Raw genomic sequence first — 17373 nt, 5'->3', positions numbered from 1 at the left:
GGAGACTGGCATTGAGGGGAGAAAATGATAAAACAATCTTAGTATCTTGTTTTATGAGAGTAGACAGAGAGCTAAGATGGGAGGAGGGGAATGCCCGTTGCTGGCCATTTCTCCTCTCTTTTTCTACACTCTGACATTAGCTATTTATATCTTGTATTAACAGGAGTTGAATTATTATAGGTTTGTACCACCCATATTTAAATGTGACACAGACAAGGGGAGTTGAAAATAGCCAACATACAGTACAACTGTCACATGACAATGCATGCGCATGTGACAGATACATAACATAAATCCCTCTATCTGTGCACATAAACACATTTTTAAAAGCCTTTTAGATGTCACAGACAACAGGAAAAGCAACAACACTCATCTTCCTCTTTTTGTAAATATGACTTGTGGCTTTCCTGTTTACAAATGAAGGTGTTTCCTGTACCTTCACAGCTGATCAGCTCAAACAGAAGATCAACCAACCACTGTATTTTATTTGCTGTGCAGGCTATATGAAAACACAAGATCTTACTTTGATTAATATCTGATTTGTACTGTATCTTGGCTTCAGGCAGGTAGACAAGGAGGCAGTTAACAGATCCCCAGAATAAATAATCTTTCAGGTGTGATTATTTGTAGTACAACGGCTGACCAAAAGAGGGCTCTGTAAAAAGATGGGATGCTAAATCCCCCCAAATGGCCCCTCTCTGCCAAGTCCCCATGAACAGATCAGATTTATACCCCTTTGTAGAGGTTACTGCACTATACTGGATGAAGAATGGTGTTTAAAGATGAATTATTTTTCATCATAATATGAAGCACAAACATAATGTCACTTGATTTAGCAACAAATCGTGCCTCAGTGGTTAACAGTTTTGAGGATGTAATACTAGACTGAAATACATGTTAGATTTTTTTCAGTGGATGAGTAGTTTATCGGCTATGTGGAGATAGATTTAACAGCGTTGTACTTGTTGCAGCTGCTGCATCTTACCGACAGAGGTGGCGTGCCGTCGTCTTCCACAGTGACAGTGAGTTGGTACTGTTGCTGGCGCTCTCGGTCGGGAGGAGCTGGCCGTGTCACCATCTCTCCAGTCACACGGTCCATGCGGAAGGTCAGGTCCTGGTTTCCGGCGGTGATGTAGTAAAACAGCATGGCGTTGGGACCGATGTCTTTGTCGGTAGCTGTCACACGAAGGACTGACGTACCTCCTCCGACATTCTAAAATTTACATAATAAAAGAAGCCTCATTATTGAATAAACACAGACCTGTGACCCAATAGTTCATATTATTGTGCAAACTGAAATCACCAACAGCACTTATGACAATGTTCAGCTTCTGTTCATGAACTTCACTAGATGCATACAAAACGAAAGAGACATGAAAATTCAAAGGCAAATCACGTGTGGATGAAATGAAACATGCTCCATGTGATATGTGAGTGCGTCCCTACCTCACTAATGCTGACGTTGTAGCCCCTCAGGCTTCCAATAACAGGTGCATTGTCATTGACGTCCAGGATGTTGACGGTGAGGGAGTGGTCTGTGAATCTCGGAGGTGAGCCATTATCGATGGCATGCACCTGTAACAACAACACACACATGCACTGGTGTATACGAGTATGCAAGTCTGACCATGCATTTGGACACATGGCATAAAAACAGATGGGGGTCAAATAGATTAAGTGTATGCACGTCTTCTTCTGTGCTTCTTCATTCAGTCTTGGTACTTCTGTGCAATATCTTGTGTTGGGAGGCAAGATGCAGCTTGCATTCGTTTAGGAGAAAATATTGACATGAATAATATTTTGATATGATCAAAACCTAAAAAATGGTCACACATAATTTGTGTCATCCAAAACTCACTTGACTTTGTTGTAAAAAAAAAAAAAAAAAAAAGTCTGTTTATTTTTTTAGATGAAACAAATGCGACACGCAATCAGTTTATTTTTAGGCTAAGGTTAGGCAGTGAGACAAGGCTATGGTGTAAGTGTAAAATGTGTTTATGGCCATATAGACATGTGGGGAAAGATCATAACTACATGTGGATTGCTGCCTGACCTTCAGTAGGTAGCGGTCTACTGACTCTCTGTCCAGAGGAGCATTGACAAAAACCTCCCCATAGGTGTTGTTCACTGTCTTGATCTTGAACACCTCCTCCATGTTGCCAGCCACCAGCGTGAAATTGACCTGAGAGAGAGTAATGAGTCAGAATTAAACAAAGAGAAAGGGGTTAAGTAAAAGTAAGTAAAATAATGAAACTGTCACATTATTACAACAGCTTAGGTTTAGTCAGTTACCCATAATGTGTAAATAGTTTATAGTTGTATTTGGCTGTGCAGGTTCTAAATCTTGAATAAATCACAGCACATGCTAAAATGACAAATTGGGAAGAAATGACATTGAGTTTATGATTAAGAAAGACAATTAAGAAATGATAACTGAGGGACAGGAGTGGGCTGGGTTGGTGGAAAGAATTATGAACACAAGCAGAGTGTAAGAAGTTAAAGTTGAAACGCTCATACTGTTAACAAATATGTGTAGCAGTCTGCAGCATGTGCAGTAGGTAGTAGTAAGAAAAAAATGCTGCTACTTATAAGCTATCTTCCTGAAAATAATTCTTGGAAATGTGTGTGAGTACATTGAGAGCCACTACAAACCGCAGTGCCATGAGATAAAAAAATAAATAAATCTGTCTGAGTGAGTGCATGTGTTTCCGTCTTTCTTCTTTATTCTCACCAGTCCGTTTAATCCAGCATCTTTGTCCGTTGCCAGCACTACTGCCACTTTTTTCCCCATGGGTGAGTTCTCTGCAACGTTCACTGAAGTATCAGATGTGATGTCAAACACTGGACTGTTGTCATTCTCATCAAGAATGGTGATTGAAACCTGTCAAGAGGTAAGATCATATATAGGCTGTACAACTTGCCAAATTGATCAAATACTTACCTTTGACATTAACCAAATAACCAAAATCTAACAATACAAGCTGCTGCAGATGAACACATTTCATGTTGCCTTTCATACTCTAAACCATCTTAAGAGAACAGCAAGTCTTACCTTCTGCACTTCCAATCAGAGATGCAATGAATAAAAGAGGAATGCCATTAAGTTTTCTATAACAGAATAGACACAACACATGCTGTAATAACTAGAATGTTGTACATGAAAATAAGGAAGATAATATAACACAATTCAGAATGAAGCATACCACAGTGGAGTCCTTTTTAGGTCCTCCATCATCAGCTACAACAGTCAAGGTGTACATATCCCCCTTCTCTCTGTCCAGCAGGCCCGTCACTGTGATACGGCCCTGAAACATCACACACATCAGCATATATCTGCGCCACCATTCAAATTCCATGCAGGATAGAAATCTTCTAATGTGACAGATAGGAAGCAAAGACAGTGACTAGCAAGTATCATAGAAATCAACAACAACAACAAAAAATCCCCATTTCTCAAATATCAAAAGGAATCAAAGGACTTCAAAGCAAGCTCTTTGATCAGCTTACAGTCAGGCAGCAACAAGCTTAAATCACAAGGGAAGAGGTGTTATTGAATCACACTGCGGTTAATGGATGATGCATATTTGACAGAAGGTGGGTGTAATCTTTGAAGTGTACAAAACAGAGGATGTACATTGTGCTCATATCATCGGTGACCCTCCTCCACTGCTGCCCCACTCACCGTGACGCTGTCTATCTTGAAGAGGGCCAGAGCCACGGGCGACGTGTCAGGGTCGAAGCGGTAAGTCAACTGATTCAAGTTGTCGGCTGACTGGGCATTCACCTGGACCACCTCTGTCCCCGTGGCGATGTTCTCACGAAGCGAAGCCTCATAACCGGCGGAGGCGAAGGCCACGGCCTCGTCCAGCTCATTAAGCAACGTGACGTAGACGGCGCAGAAGCCTTTGTGGAAAGGGGGAGCCTGGTCAGTGGCCGAGACGTTCATCAGATAGGTGGTCTTGGTCTCGTAGTCCAGGTAGTCCACAGTGGTTACCAGGCCAGTGCTCACATCCACCTCAAACTTGCGGTCTGAGCCGGACACAAGGGCGTAAGCAACAGCTCCACCATCACCTGAGCAGGAAGAAGGGCGGTGGTTGGTACATAAAAGCTTAGAATACATTCAAAAACGTTTTAACAAAATAGTTACTTGAATAAATCACTTTAAAACCTTGCACCATTGTTGCTATAGTTGCAATGTGCAAACAGATTCCTCCATTCTGTGTTTTAACACAGTTGTGTTTATTTCAGTTTCAGGCCTGCTCTTATGTTTTGGAAAATCTATGTCACAGCACCAGATGCGTCATGAGGAAGAACAAACATTGTACACCACGGGAAGTGAATGGAGGAAGTCTGCACTGTGGAGCAGAAGTAAACATTTAAATGCTATGTACAGTGAATGCAATTTTTTGCATGCGCCTGTGTGACATAACAAGGTAATAAGATTCCTGTTAGGAGGTTTGACAATCCCCTTTGGAGTGGCACCCACCAGTATCATGTTTAATGACTCGTGCCAGTGCCTGCAGAGCAGATCTGGGAAGTTTAAAGCCACAGTGAGTGAAATGTCTCTTTTTGTTTTATGGCATGAGGACACATACAACCTGATACTGAACAACAAGAACTGACATCAAACTCCACACACTCTGCTCGGTGCTTTTGATTGATCCGGGACTGGACTCACCAGTGTCAGGGTCTGTGGCACGCACCACAATCACAGAGGTGCCGATGCCAGCGGTCTCCCTAAGGCCCAGACGGTTGTATTGTTGCTGGGTAAACCTTGGTGCCTCGTCATTGGCATCGTCCACATATATTATCACCTGCAGGGGAAGACATTTGTGGCGCTTTAACTATACATATTATCTTTGAGGAATACTTCTACTCTTTTGGGAAAAAGGGCCTGGTCATTTTATTAATTAGGTAATGAGACCACAGGCATAAATATTACAAATCTGAGTCCCACTTAAGGGGCTGGCTCCTCTGAAGTCCACATTTCTAGACAAAATATAAGAGGTCAACAAGACTGTCCATTTTTAATTTTAATTTAGTACAAGCTTCATGCTTTATAATAACAAGTACAAACCACTTCTACATAAACTGTGCTACACATTTAGCATGAAGCACTAGGATGAACTTGCACATGTTACAGCATCTTTCCCATCCCCCCTCCAGCTACCCTCCTCTTCCTCACCCTCACGGAGCTCCTCATGCTGCCCTCGTCACTGTTGTAGGCCTCCACTTCCAACACATGGGAGCTGCTGGTTTCTCTGTCCAGCGCCCTGAGGCCTCTTGTCACCAGCCCGGTCTGTCTGTCTATGCTAAACAGATTGTTGCTGTTCCCTGCATGCATGCATTCACAAGAGTCAAGAGCAAAGCATTGAATCTAGTCTCTGGGTTTAGATAATTTCACTGGAGGCAACTGTCAATTGGGCGAGATAATTTAAGTTGTTTCCAATGCAAAATAACTTGTTTAAAGAACCTGTCATTACTGGTATTTACACTCTGGCAAGATATGTCTTATACATACTGACTGCTAAATTACAAAATATTAAGATAAATTACAATACAAACAGAGGAATCATACCTGCCTATCAGCAGAATTTTGCCAAAAACATTGTGAATCACTAAAATTATGGAACTCTTTCTTGGGGATCTTGTTTGGACCAATCTTGGATTAACAACGCTACCAAAATAAATTGAATGATTTTATAATCCAGTGCATCTTGGGAGCCTGTACTTTCAGTGCATGTTTGGGAACAAGGAGACCATGTGTGAAGGCCATCTGGGAGGAAAGTTAAAGTACAGCAACACTTACCAGTGAGGATCCTGTATAGAACTACGCCATTCTCACCCTGGTCTGCATCGGTAGCTCGAACCTGTACAGACAAACACAAGCGGAAAGTCTATTCTTCATAGGGCCTTACTTTATTGCTGTTATTATATTCATTGTTGTTATTTATGTTGTATGCTACGTCAGGGTTATTATAGTAAACAAAATCGAAAATAAGCTATTTTAGTAAAACTGAAACTAAATAAAAACTAAAACTAAACTGAAACAATACCGCCTGGTTAAAAAAACTAATAACAAAAGTGAAAGTAAATTAATTTCAGTTTTAAGCTTTTTAGCTCTATTTCGTTGCCAAAAAAACAAGACTGCATGAATATCAGTCAACTCTCGTGACACTGAGGCACAGAAATTGAACAGACTTGACATTCCAGAAGATGGCGCTTGACATCGGACACTAAAGTAGCACAAAGATTAAACATTAAGGCCATTATCCAAGTATTTATTTTGTATGTATATGTAGCTAGATACTTATGAGACATTATACCTGGCCCGAACAAAACAAACTAACACTACTGTAAGAAATAAAATATATAAAAAAGAAAACTTTCTGAAAAACTAAACTAAAACGCACTCCGAAACAAACACACTCTGAAAACTATAATAGTTAATATTATTATTATAAAAGTTAATAATAGTTTGGTAACTAGTGAGTATGAGTTCTGTGTATTTACCCCTGTAACATGATAGACAGTACATTTAATACATATGTTTATTGATTCAAAGTTTCTGCAAACAGATGGACGAATCTGTATTTTCTCTCATTCACCACACATCCACTGGTGCCCAGTGTCCTGTTGCCACAACAACCCCAACATGGCTTGGCAGTAAGTCTGTAATGCCAGAACCCTCTCTCTCTCTCTCTCTCTCTCTCTCTCTCTCTCAGAAGATGCCAAAAACCCAAACCCAGCGCAGACAGCACGGCTCCACAGCATACACAGAGAAGCATGCTGGGCTGCTGGTGAATGGGCCATGTCATAAGACTGACTTCTGAATCCAGAGAGGCACAGAGCCGCTGGCACTAGATGAGGCCGCCTTCTTGTCACACACCCTGCTCCTCTGTGGATGTGTCAAAACCCTGTGTAGGTGCCCACAAAGTGCATATTAAATTGCATACGGAGACACACACTCAAGCCACTCAAGCACATGTACGTGCACTCAGGTACACACAAATACAGATACACACTCTCTCACAGACTCTCTCTCTCTCTCTCTTGCCCTGTGTGTCCTCCGTTGCTCTCTCTCGCTCTCCCTGTGAAGAGGGGCCCAACTCCAGTCTCATTAGCTTTATAAAGAGATGTGGAGAGAAGAGGAGAAAGGGGAGGAGAAGGGAGGGGGAGACGGGAGAAAAAAGAATCTGGGGGGTCAGATTGGTGAGTGATGAATAGGGTATTACACAGCGGACTGCACCACTTAGGCAATAAAAGGGGGTGTATAAAGTGTAAGACTACATTGCAGAGACAGATGTTGTAAGTGTAAGCACATGGAGTGTAAGCACTGAGAGATTATTCACTAAGCATCTGCATGGCTCAGAAAACACACTATCGTCTTTGGCTCCCTGGAATTAAAACAACAGTGAGATATATCAATTGTCATGCTGTTACCCACACTTTACCCCCTTTTCCTCCTTGTTGCCCTCTTCCTCCCCAGTGTTATTCCCTCTGTCTCTGGGAAAGCAGCAGTTTAAGGGGGGGAAAACAAGTGCGTGGAGCCAAGAAACAGGTCTGACCTCAGTTACTGGAACTAAGTAAGGTTCTGTTTTAAAGAGTCGCTAAAGTGTGGGTGTGAGTATACATTTTTATTGAGTTTTATTCCAAATTATTAAAGGTACAGTCTGAAGAACCTATGTTAATTGCTTAGCATTTTGGAAGTAAAGATAATTAAATTCTTTTAAATTTGAAACTCCTAAGATTGCACACAATCTCATTAAGTCTCTTACAATTTGTATTTTATGTCTGTTGTGAAGTCTTTTGAAATGAAACTCCTAAAATCAACATTTCGAGACGTGAGCTGCTTGACATGTGCTTGACTAACTGCACATTGTCAAAGGGAGAATGTTGTACATATTTGGTTAAGGGTGATTATAACTTATCTGGAAGGTAGATTTGAATAAATTTGAAATGGCGAACAGAGGCAGCATATCTGACATCTATGAACGGTTACTGTATTCCCCATTCATATCCGTCTTTGACTATATAGATAATAGAGAAAATATGGTAACACATATAAAATAAAAGGCAAAACAAATCTAATAAGAATTTGCAAGTATGCTACTTAGAAATGAACTTTACAAAGTGACAAAGTGTGCTGGTAAAGAAGTTAAAAAATGACTAAAAACTAGCTGAGCAGTCAAATCTGGAGGAGCAACAATGTGGGGTGATAGAGATGGAGAGTACCTTACAGCTAAGCTGCCAAGCTTAAGAACAGCACAGTCTACAGTAAGTGTGGGTGAGAAAGGAAGTTTGTGTTTGAATAGCTGTGAGTGTGAGTGTGTGTGTGTGTGTGTGTGTGTGTGTGTGTGTGTGTGTGTGTGTGTGTGTGTGTGGCATGTGTGCTTGGAGGCGCTGACTAATGAACTGACTCTCTAACGAGCCATCCTGCTCCACTGGCCTTTTCATAGCTTTCCTGGCATTTGGTCTTAAAAATAATTTCACGTCCCAATGTGTTTCCCTTAAACCGATAAGCCATGCTTTGTCTCCGCTGAATTAAGGACGATGACATTTACAAATGTTACTATGCTGAAGATGGGGGCATGCAGAATGATGTGGGGGGGAGGGAGGGATAATTGGAGACCGGGGTAGAAGAGGTGGGTGCCTTGTATTTTACAAGGGGCATTTTAATAAACCCAATTTGTTTTACATTGAAGAAAGCCTGTCAAGCATTGACTGTTGGGTAGTCCTTGATTTAATAGCTACATAATTGCCGCAAATGCCAGACACTCCTGCATCTGCATGCATGCGTTTCAGTGTATATTTGTGCATGTGTGTGTATACATTTATCATAAGCTCTTGATGGTATGATCTAAATCAAGTGAACATGAACCTACTCAATTTGGTTAGGCTTGGCTAGTGAGGCAGAGAGCTGCTGAGGCACTTTTAACAAAGGTTGAAAACACACACACACACACACACACACACACACACACACACACACACACACAGACAACACACACACACACACACACACACACACACACACACACACACACACACACACACACACACACACACACACACACACACAATCTAATGGTGTTTTCTCCATCCAGCGCCGAGACAACATGAACACCACCGAACCAGGCTCCAACTTCACCTTTACGTCTAACACAGAAAATGTCACACTGTCCAGCCTGACAACCACCACCATCCCTCCCACCATCCCACAGCCTCCATCCTATTCTTCAGACATCCACGACCCAGAATTCACTATTGCGGTGGTGCTGGGCTTATCACTGCTGCTGGCAGGGTTAGCTGCCTTCCTGGCAGTGTGCCGGCCCTCCGAACAGGATGGGGACTCTGAGGCGAGCTGCGGCCCAGGGGAGAGCTTGACCCGTGGAAGAAGCCGGTCCAGTGAGCCCCAGCTCAAGGTGTGGAAGAGGCTGGGTTCATATCGGCGTTCATACAACATCTCCTTCAGACGACCGCCCCATCGCAGGCCGCACGAGCGTGGGAGCACACACGTGTCCCAGTCTCCAGCCCGACAGACACAACCACAGCCAGAAGTCAGTGTGGAGCCCCACCTTACTATGCCTTGTCTATTTGACTATGTTACTGAAATCTGACTCGAGGACAGGCTGAGGGCAGAAGGACTGCTTCCTAAAACATGCGACACACTGTATATCTTACGGCTGGGGCTACGAACATCACTAATACCAGGTGTGGGTGAAGAGTACATGAAAATAATGTTTAGCCTTAGTTTTAACACACTTTTTATTGCTAGAGGTTTCCAACAAAACAATTTAGGCAATCAAAAAGGCACTGAAGCAGGGTTTACACATTTTTGTGACTCTTCATTTCACCCTTTATAGAAGGATTCGGCACAGCTATGCACTATATATAGAGGTAAAATGATTTAACAATGACTTCCTTTTTCAAGGCCAAACTTCTATATAGACAAAGTTCTTATATATTCCCCAATCACATTCAAAGTGTAGGTACAGGTATCATTCCTCTGACACAGAAAACCCATCCATCTGGTAAGCCATGTAAGACCAATATGAGGAATTATTTTATAGTACCGTTTCATGCGGGTCTCAAAACATGATAGGTTACCAGTACTGCCAAGACAAATGCAACCTGAGCCAAAAAGTGACCACTGTGTGACTAATTCTTTGTGTTTTGCGATTGTTATGTTAAGAAATAAAGGGATACGTTTTACTGTTGAAAGTGCAGTTTGTTACTGGATGTGTTTAGCAGTGTTTGTTTGTGTTTTCCACCTGAAGGATGCTGGTTCCTTGGGCCACGCTCTCCAGTATGCTGGTCTCATAGCTGTTTTGTAGGAAGATGGGTCTGTTGTCGTTAACATCCTGCACCTCAACAAATACAGTGGCTGTGCCTGTCCTCCGGCTGCCCGCTGGACCGTTGTCTATGTGCAGAAGCAGACACATTCAAAAACACATCAGTTGCAATCCTTCAGGTTAATGCCAATGCAAATGAAATAGACCATAAATAAAAGAAAAAATAGTACATCATTAAAAACATACATACAAAATGGAACTGGTTTTGTATTAATATATTACTTTAAAGGATCCATTTATCTTAAAAAAAATAAAGCAGAAACATAAAACATAAGCTTGTTATAAAGAAGTAAGACTGGAAAATTGTTGGCTGATCAAAACCTAATTTGCAGCTGCTTGTGAATTAGAACAACGTGTTATTCTGTTCTCTTGCACGGTTTTACATTATCTCTGCTTCTTCTGTCCTCTCTATCTGGCCCCCTCAGCAGATAAGCCACAATGGCTTCCAAAACAGGAAAACCTCAGAGTTTTTGTTCTTTCTTTTCCAACAGGAACAAAGGCAGTTGAGCAATAGTCTGAAATCACTGCAGATGTGCAAACATTGCTTTTTCCCCCCTCATTGTCGTACAAAAGTAGAAAGGGACAGCTTTAAAGATCACAAACAAAACAAGCAAGAAAACAAGTCATATTACTGCATAACAAATAAAAACAATGTGTAAAAGCAAGGATGATTAAAGATGATGAAGCTTTTCTTGCATTATAAAAAAAATGACACACCTATAGCTTCTATGCCCAGAGTGTATGCTGCCTGGGTCTCTCTGTCGAGGCCAACCACAGTCCGAACAACTCCGTCTCTGAAGCCCACGCTGAATTTACCATCCTGATTACCACCTAAAAATACAAAACACAAACACATTTCCAAATAAATTTACAGCATATTAGTAAAACATACTCATTCACATCCACACAGTACAGCTATAATACTAAAAAGAAGCATGCAAGAGGCGTTCACCTGATACACAAACTCACACAGAGACGGATGGATGGACAACGAGTCTGTACGTCCCATAATAGTCCCCATAACTGTACAACACTGTAGTGCACAGACACACAAAAACAACTCCCACTGTGACCTCTGACCTGTGATGAAGTAGCTAAGTTCGGCGTTGAGGCCAGCGTCGTTGTCAGAGCAGCTGAGGCGCGCTACAATGTAGTCTCTAGGGACATTCTCCTTCAGGGAAACATTGTACACGCGAGGGTTGAAGGTGGGCGTCTCATCATTTACATCCAGAACTGACCCACACATACAAACAGACAGACAGAAAGACATGAGGACACACAGATAGATGTACATGAGGACAAATAATGCAGCAGGGTGGTGCAGTGAGTAGAAAGATTCAGAGTTTCTTTTGTAAATGAGTTGTGCTGCTCTATAGCTGTTCCTGACTTCCCTGTGAAGGTAAACACATCTCTACGAAACAGTTCATAATATTTTGACGCTTCTGACTCATTTGAGAATATGCCAGAAAACCTTATTCATTTTTTCCATTCCTTTTTTTCATAGCAATTAGACCATTTGGTCTGACTGATTTTTCAAATACCACCAGCAGGTGGAAGCATCCTACTCAGCAGATTCCTGAGAAGTCAGTGGTTAAGTGTCTGCCATAATAAGGGAACTCTCTCGCGTCATGCAGAATCCAATCATACCATGGCTTGAGAGCTTCACATGTAGGATCATTTCAGAGAGAGTAAAGGTAAGTCGTTATCATCAGACACATTTGCAGACTCTTACCTGTGACAGTAAGGGTTGAAGTGGAGGTGCGAGGGAATTTCCCTGCATCATACGCAATCATTCTCAAATAGTACTGTCCAATCTGCTCACGATCCAGGACTGCCGTGGAGGTGAGAACGCCAGTGGAGGTGTTTAGGAAGAAGTCCAGGCGAGGCATTCCCATCTGTAACGCCATAGTAATCAATGCGTTCTTATCCTCATCTAGGTCCTCCACCTGGACCTAGAGCAGAAAGAGAGAGAGAGAGGGGCGATACAGAGGAAGAGAGAGAAAGACCAAGAAAGAACATAGGGGGTTACTGAAAAGGTAAATCACAGTGGATGGTAAAAAGAGAGGAGAGAAATTCTTATATATATTTTTTAAAGCCATCATACATGAATATAGTCTTATATTTTACCCTAAAAACTGAGAATCCAATGGGCAGTCCCTCTGGCACTTCAGCCACAAAGGGCAGGTTGAGGAAGGTTGGGTCGTTGTCATTGAGATCCAGCAGGTTGACAAACACTGTGGCGCTCGTTGATGCACGCAGTGGAGGTGTACCACCTAAAGAGGACGCCAGAGAACATAAAGACGCACGTGCACACACACACACACACACACACACACACACACACACACACACACACACACACACACACACACACACACACTTCACAGTCACAGGGCTTTATTAGCCACAGTAAAAAGTTTCATGGTCAACATAAATTGTGAGGAAAGATGCTAATCGGTCAGGATTGAAAGCTCTCTACTAAGAATGATATAGAGCTATTTAAGCTTGCTTACAGATGGTTTAAGTGTTTCATGAGTCGGGCAAATTTACACAGTGGAAGGCAAATACAATTGCAAACTGACATCCCACTACTCACGGTCAACTGCTGAGATGATAATGGTCCTCATGAGTACTTTGTCCCTGGGGTCGGAGCTTTCCCTGTCCAGAGTTAACCCACTGGTGCGGATCTTCCCTGTAGTAGGGCTGATGGTGTAGAAGGGGTTTTCTGGACTGATACTGTACACCACTGTTCCATTTTCCCAATTGTCAGGGTCCACTGCCAACACCTGGATAAGGGAGAGACAGGAATATTTGTACAACTCCCCAACAAGAGATATGTTTCCCATACCCTCTGTTTTAAGAATCCTCAAGTTATACTGTGTGTTTAATGAAAGTGTATTCCAGAGAAGAAGTTAAAGTTATCGGGACAGGAACGATTTAAGATGTCAGGAGAAAAGGAAAGAAGAAGAATAACAGGTAAAGCAATGTTAATAGAAATAAGAACATCCACATCCTACCCCAGAGCATATTCACACACAACCCCATCCAACTGTTCTAACACATCAGTCAGCTAAAAGAAAAATAGTAACGTCTCTTTTCTGACACAAAGTGGCAATGGGTGATGAATGCGTGAAGCCAGGCGCCCCGCTAAAACACTGGCTGGTTTTTAAAGAGCTGATCAATTATTCAGTGCACTGACTAAAAACCCTGGAAACTGGTTAATTGGTCATTAGAGGAACAAAGGTTTTGCAGGTATTTAATTATTAAGGCGACATGGTAGGAAGGCATCTCAGAGGCCCATTGATTAGCAACTGCACACACAAAGGTAGGGGATATAAGATGTGGGGAGGTGTCGAGCCGGGGCCAGTTGAACTAATCAATTCTGGCCTGAGCAGAGCACATTAAAAGATGGTGAGCAAATATATTAGCCTTGTCTATTGACCTGTGGCCCTGGTGTGACTGCAGAGTGGCAGTAAAGAGAATATTGTTTTGAAATGAGATATCAGAGGAGGCTCACTGTATGTGTATAGGTGCTGAATGTAAAAGGCTGCAGTAGTGGTGGTGGTGGGGTGCTCTTGAGATTTAAGTGGGAGAATCCTTGCACTGGGCACAGAAACCAAATTCATCAGCTCGCTGGACACCTCCAGGACTCAGCAGGTGGCCTTGTGTCGCCATGGAAACACTGGTTGGGCCAGGGCTACATTGGGGCCAATTACAGGACTGTAAGCCTGGGTGGTTCAATTTATTGAAAAATGGTCAAATGGGCAACAGTGTCTGTCTCCTGAACACAAATTCACATACAGTATGCATCGCATCACTGGGTGCACCACGGACAAACTCAACTGAGGAATAGCTACAAGAGAGCAGGAATGAGTGGAAAATGTTGCAACGTTTTAGCAGCGCCACACTTGTATCTTTCATTTCACTTTCCTTACCATTTCTCCATTCCACTCTCTCTTGCTCTGCAGGATGGGTTCTCGCTTCCTTTTCTGCCTAGCAGCTGAATAATTTGCTATGGGTATGACTGCAGGCTACATTTTAATTAGCAATCGGACTACCTTAATTACACTCACTGACGCCTCTTTAATTAATGGACAATCAGGGCTTAATTAACAACAACACATTTCCAAAGACAGCAGCAGGCCGATGAGAGAGTTTGGGGTAATGCTAGAGTGTTTACTTTGTGATGACCTACGCAGTGATGGCAAGTTGACCATTGATAGTACAGGACTATGCATGCAGATGCATCCTTCAACATGCACAGTATGTCTTTGAATAATCATTGTTGTATTACAACAATGTTCAATCTTCACACTTTGATCACTCTGAAACATAAATGTTTCTTCTGCCTAATTCAAGTTTGCAGTCATTTAAATTAAACCAGACTAAAATAATGAATCAAAACAGAAAAAAAACACTACTCAATGATGCTGTTGCTCTCCCTACATCACATCTGCGTACAATAACATTTTTATAAATTTATTTGGTTACACTTTACTTGAAGGTATCTACATAAGAGTGACATGACACATGTCATGAACATGTCATGTCTGAACATGTTTAACATGTCATAATCATTATAAACAAGTCATAAACGTTTATGACATAACACTTTTTTAGTTTAAGTGTCATTCGGTTTTTGTCATGACAAGTTATGGTTAGGGTTAGGGTTCAAGTGTCATGACAGTGTCATGTGTTCATGACAGTGTCATGCCACTCTTATGTAGATACCTTCAAGTAAAGTGTTACTATTAATTCTTAATGTTTCAGCCACCATCCATTCTACTCTGAACAAAACAAATGCTAAGAATTATCATTCAGTGTGTTCATTTGTGCAGTTCACATTACCATTTAGTTAACCATCAGCTCATCAACCAGGTAAAGTTGACCAAGTTGGGCTAGGTTTACTCACAGTGAACACATCAGTGTTTATTGGGCTCATCTCCACTATGTTGGTATTGTATGGCTCGTCTCTCCACACAGGGGCATTGTCATTGATGTCCAGGATGGTGATGTTCACCTAAACACGGTGGGAGCGAGGGAAAAGAAGGTCAACGGGAAATGATCTATGATATCAGTTATATAAGAGACCGTTGATCATTGTGGCTTACAAGCCAAAAAGTCATAGTACACGCTATATGTACAATAAAATAGTGATTATTGATTAAACAGTGGAGAGTATATAGTTTTTCTCTGGGAGCTGTAGGTATGACCAGAAAGATTATGGCCTTACCGTGGCGATGCCAGTCTTCTGGGAAGGGCCTACCCCTCCATCCACAGCTCTGACTATCAGGATGTACTCCGACTTCAGCTCTCGGTCCAGCAGGGCTGTGGTGGTGATCTCTCCTGAAACACACATGGAATCACATCAAAAATATTTTAAACAACCAGGACACCCGAGTGAAGCTGAACATGTTATTACAAAGCAGCTCTCATGTCAGGATGAATTTAGTTCAAAGTCAGAATAAAAAAATAAATAAACACTGCCCAGACACATGCAAGCACATACAAGTGAAGATCTTAAGAAGATACTGTAACACAGATCTAAATAAGCACAGATGCCAGTCATTTTTATGCCACGTATGAACTGACAGTAAAAATTATCTCAAAAAATGGAATAAGATCTTAAAAATCTGTCTCAATTACAAGCATACTTTCAGAAAATACACACAACTGTACATGCAAACACACACACACACACACACACACACACACACACACACACACACACACACACACACACACACACACACACACACACACACACACACACACACACACACACACACACACACACACACACACACACACACACACACACACACACACACACACCTGAGCGCGAGTTGAGACGGAACTGAGAGGAGCCCTCCAGGGAGTAGATGAGTGAGGCCTGGCCAAACTCCCGTGAGGTGTCCAAATCAGTAGCATTCACAAGCAGCACAGTCGCCCCTGTGGAGGAGAGTGTGGGATGAAGGGAGTTAGACAGAAAGAAAGTTCCAACTCATGTAGGGGGAGAAAGAAGGAAAAAAAGTGAACTGAGAGACAGAGTCATGGAGAAAATATGTGAAGTCTGTTAAAGAGGAAAGACAGACAGAGAGAGACAAGCTGTAGACACAGACTGAAATGGCATTCAGAAAGCTAATTTCTTCACCGCCCCCATCCACAGCTCAACTGATGGCATGGCAGTGAGTGGGTTTATGGATTAGGGAATTATCAGCTTGTTTGGCACAGCGTATACTTGGCACAGGCCTGATCAATACCCAGGCAGAAAGGGGGATGAGAGGCTAGCCAAAGCCGCAGGGCTAGCCCTGAGCTCAGCCTTGCAGCCCAAGCCTTAGGTCCCCAGCTCAGGGCCAAGCACTTTAGCCATAGTCCCCAAAACCTCAGCCTTGGCCCAAGCCGCTCAGCTATGTGCTCCTTTAAAGCGGGTCCGAGACACAGAAAGTGGCCAGCGTTTGCTGGAGCTCAGAGAGAGAAAGGGGCGGTCAAACATCTCATTTCACTCTAGCGACTGGAAACTAATCTATTGTCTGAGAGAAGAGAGTCTTCTGAATGTGTGCAATAGAAGGAACAGACCAGCCAGTGATTTAGCCTTGAATAGTCAATATCTTGCATTCTGACAGAGCATTTAAAAACATTACGCAAACTCATAAAAGACAGTAGTGGAGGCCAGAGGAAGCATACAGTATAAAATAAAACATAAAACAAACATACCCCCGAGAAAGCAGAGCTATTTGTTGAATATGCTAATAGTAAGGCAATTTAAGTTAAGAGGTGATGGTATGTGCTACATGGCGTTTGAGCTGTTTGGAGTGTTTAAGTGCGGTGTTGGTTGTGCACCAGAAAATGCATTCCCGCAACTAAACTGTATGCCCAAATGTATAAAGTGACTCACCGGCAATAATGTTCTCTGGGATTTTGACGATGTAGGACTGCTGGCTGAACTCCGGTGGGTTGTCATTTTCATCCTGGAGGAGGTATAAACATCGACAATTGCTCAAATCAATGTGCAAAA

At 42.3% G+C, this 17373-nt stretch overlaps 2 protein-coding genes across 5 annotated transcripts in view; one reads left to right on the top strand and one right to left on the bottom strand.

The window, feature by feature from the left end:
- The window catches only part of cdh23 (cadherin-related 23), a 77160-nt gene that overhangs the window by 33142 nt on the left and 26645 nt on the right, over nucleotides 1–17373 (bottom strand). Inside the window, exons 8-27 of one of the 3 annotated variants that reach the window (XM_039783121.1) lie at nucleotides 17254–17326; nucleotides 16191–16307; nucleotides 15589–15701; nucleotides 15268–15375; nucleotides 12952–13141; nucleotides 12483–12628; nucleotides 12088–12307; nucleotides 11436–11588; nucleotides 11073–11186; nucleotides 10275–10423; nucleotides 5810–5870; nucleotides 5186–5334; nucleotides 4679–4814; nucleotides 3683–4071; nucleotides 3204–3305; nucleotides 3053–3055; nucleotides 2732–2881; nucleotides 2054–2182; nucleotides 1447–1575; nucleotides 986–1213 (exon numbers count right to left, since the gene is read on the bottom strand). In XM_039783121.1, coding sequence (XP_039639055.1) covers nucleotides 986–1213; nucleotides 1447–1575; nucleotides 2054–2182; nucleotides 2732–2881; nucleotides 3053–3055; nucleotides 3204–3305; nucleotides 3683–4071; nucleotides 4679–4814; nucleotides 5186–5334; nucleotides 5810–5870; nucleotides 10275–10423; nucleotides 11073–11186; nucleotides 11436–11588; nucleotides 12088–12307; nucleotides 12483–12628; nucleotides 12952–13141; nucleotides 15268–15375; nucleotides 15589–15701; nucleotides 16191–16307; nucleotides 17254–17326 — 2859 coding nt within the window. Of the gene's footprint in view, nucleotides 1–985; nucleotides 1214–1446; nucleotides 1576–2053; nucleotides 2183–2731; nucleotides 2882–3052; nucleotides 3110–3203; nucleotides 3306–3682; nucleotides 4072–4678; nucleotides 4815–5185; nucleotides 5335–5809; nucleotides 5871–10274; nucleotides 10424–11072; nucleotides 11187–11435; nucleotides 11589–12087; nucleotides 12308–12482; nucleotides 12629–12951; nucleotides 13142–15267; nucleotides 15376–15588; nucleotides 15702–16190; nucleotides 16308–17253; nucleotides 17327–17373 lie in introns of those variants that run through there. The other 2 variants (XM_039783120.1, XM_039783122.1) reach the window with 2 other exon arrangements.
- Nucleotides 7491–10224, top strand: LOC120547612 (uncharacterized protein C10orf105-like). 2 transcript variants are annotated; one of them, XM_039783132.1, is made up of 2 exons: nucleotides 7491–7623; nucleotides 9108–10224. In XM_039783132.1, the coding sequence occupies exon 2, from the start codon at nucleotides 9120–9122 to the stop codon at nucleotides 9618–9620; it is 501 nt and encodes a 166-aa protein (XP_039639066.1). In that variant the 5' UTR covers nucleotides 7491–7623; nucleotides 9108–9119; the 3' UTR covers nucleotides 9621–10224. The 2 variants fall into 2 exon arrangements, with proteins under 2 accessions (XP_039639066.1, XP_039639067.1); XM_039783133.1 differs by having other exon boundaries at nucleotides 7498–7586.

Source organism: Perca fluviatilis, chromosome 19 (assembly GCF_010015445.1).
Source record: "Perca fluviatilis chromosome 19, GENO_Pfluv_1.0, whole genome shotgun sequence".
NCBI lineage: Eukaryota > Metazoa > Chordata > Actinopteri > Perciformes > Percidae > Perca > Perca fluviatilis.
The sequence above is the reverse complement of the archived record's forward strand: the minus strand, read 5'-3'. Positions and strand labels throughout refer to the sequence as shown.

Bases quoted from the DNA above. Each gene is read 5' to 3' on its own strand.
- LOC120547612 (XM_039783132.1), top strand. From the start codon at position 9,120: ATGAACACCACCGAACCAGGCTCCAACTTCACCTTTACGTCTAACACA.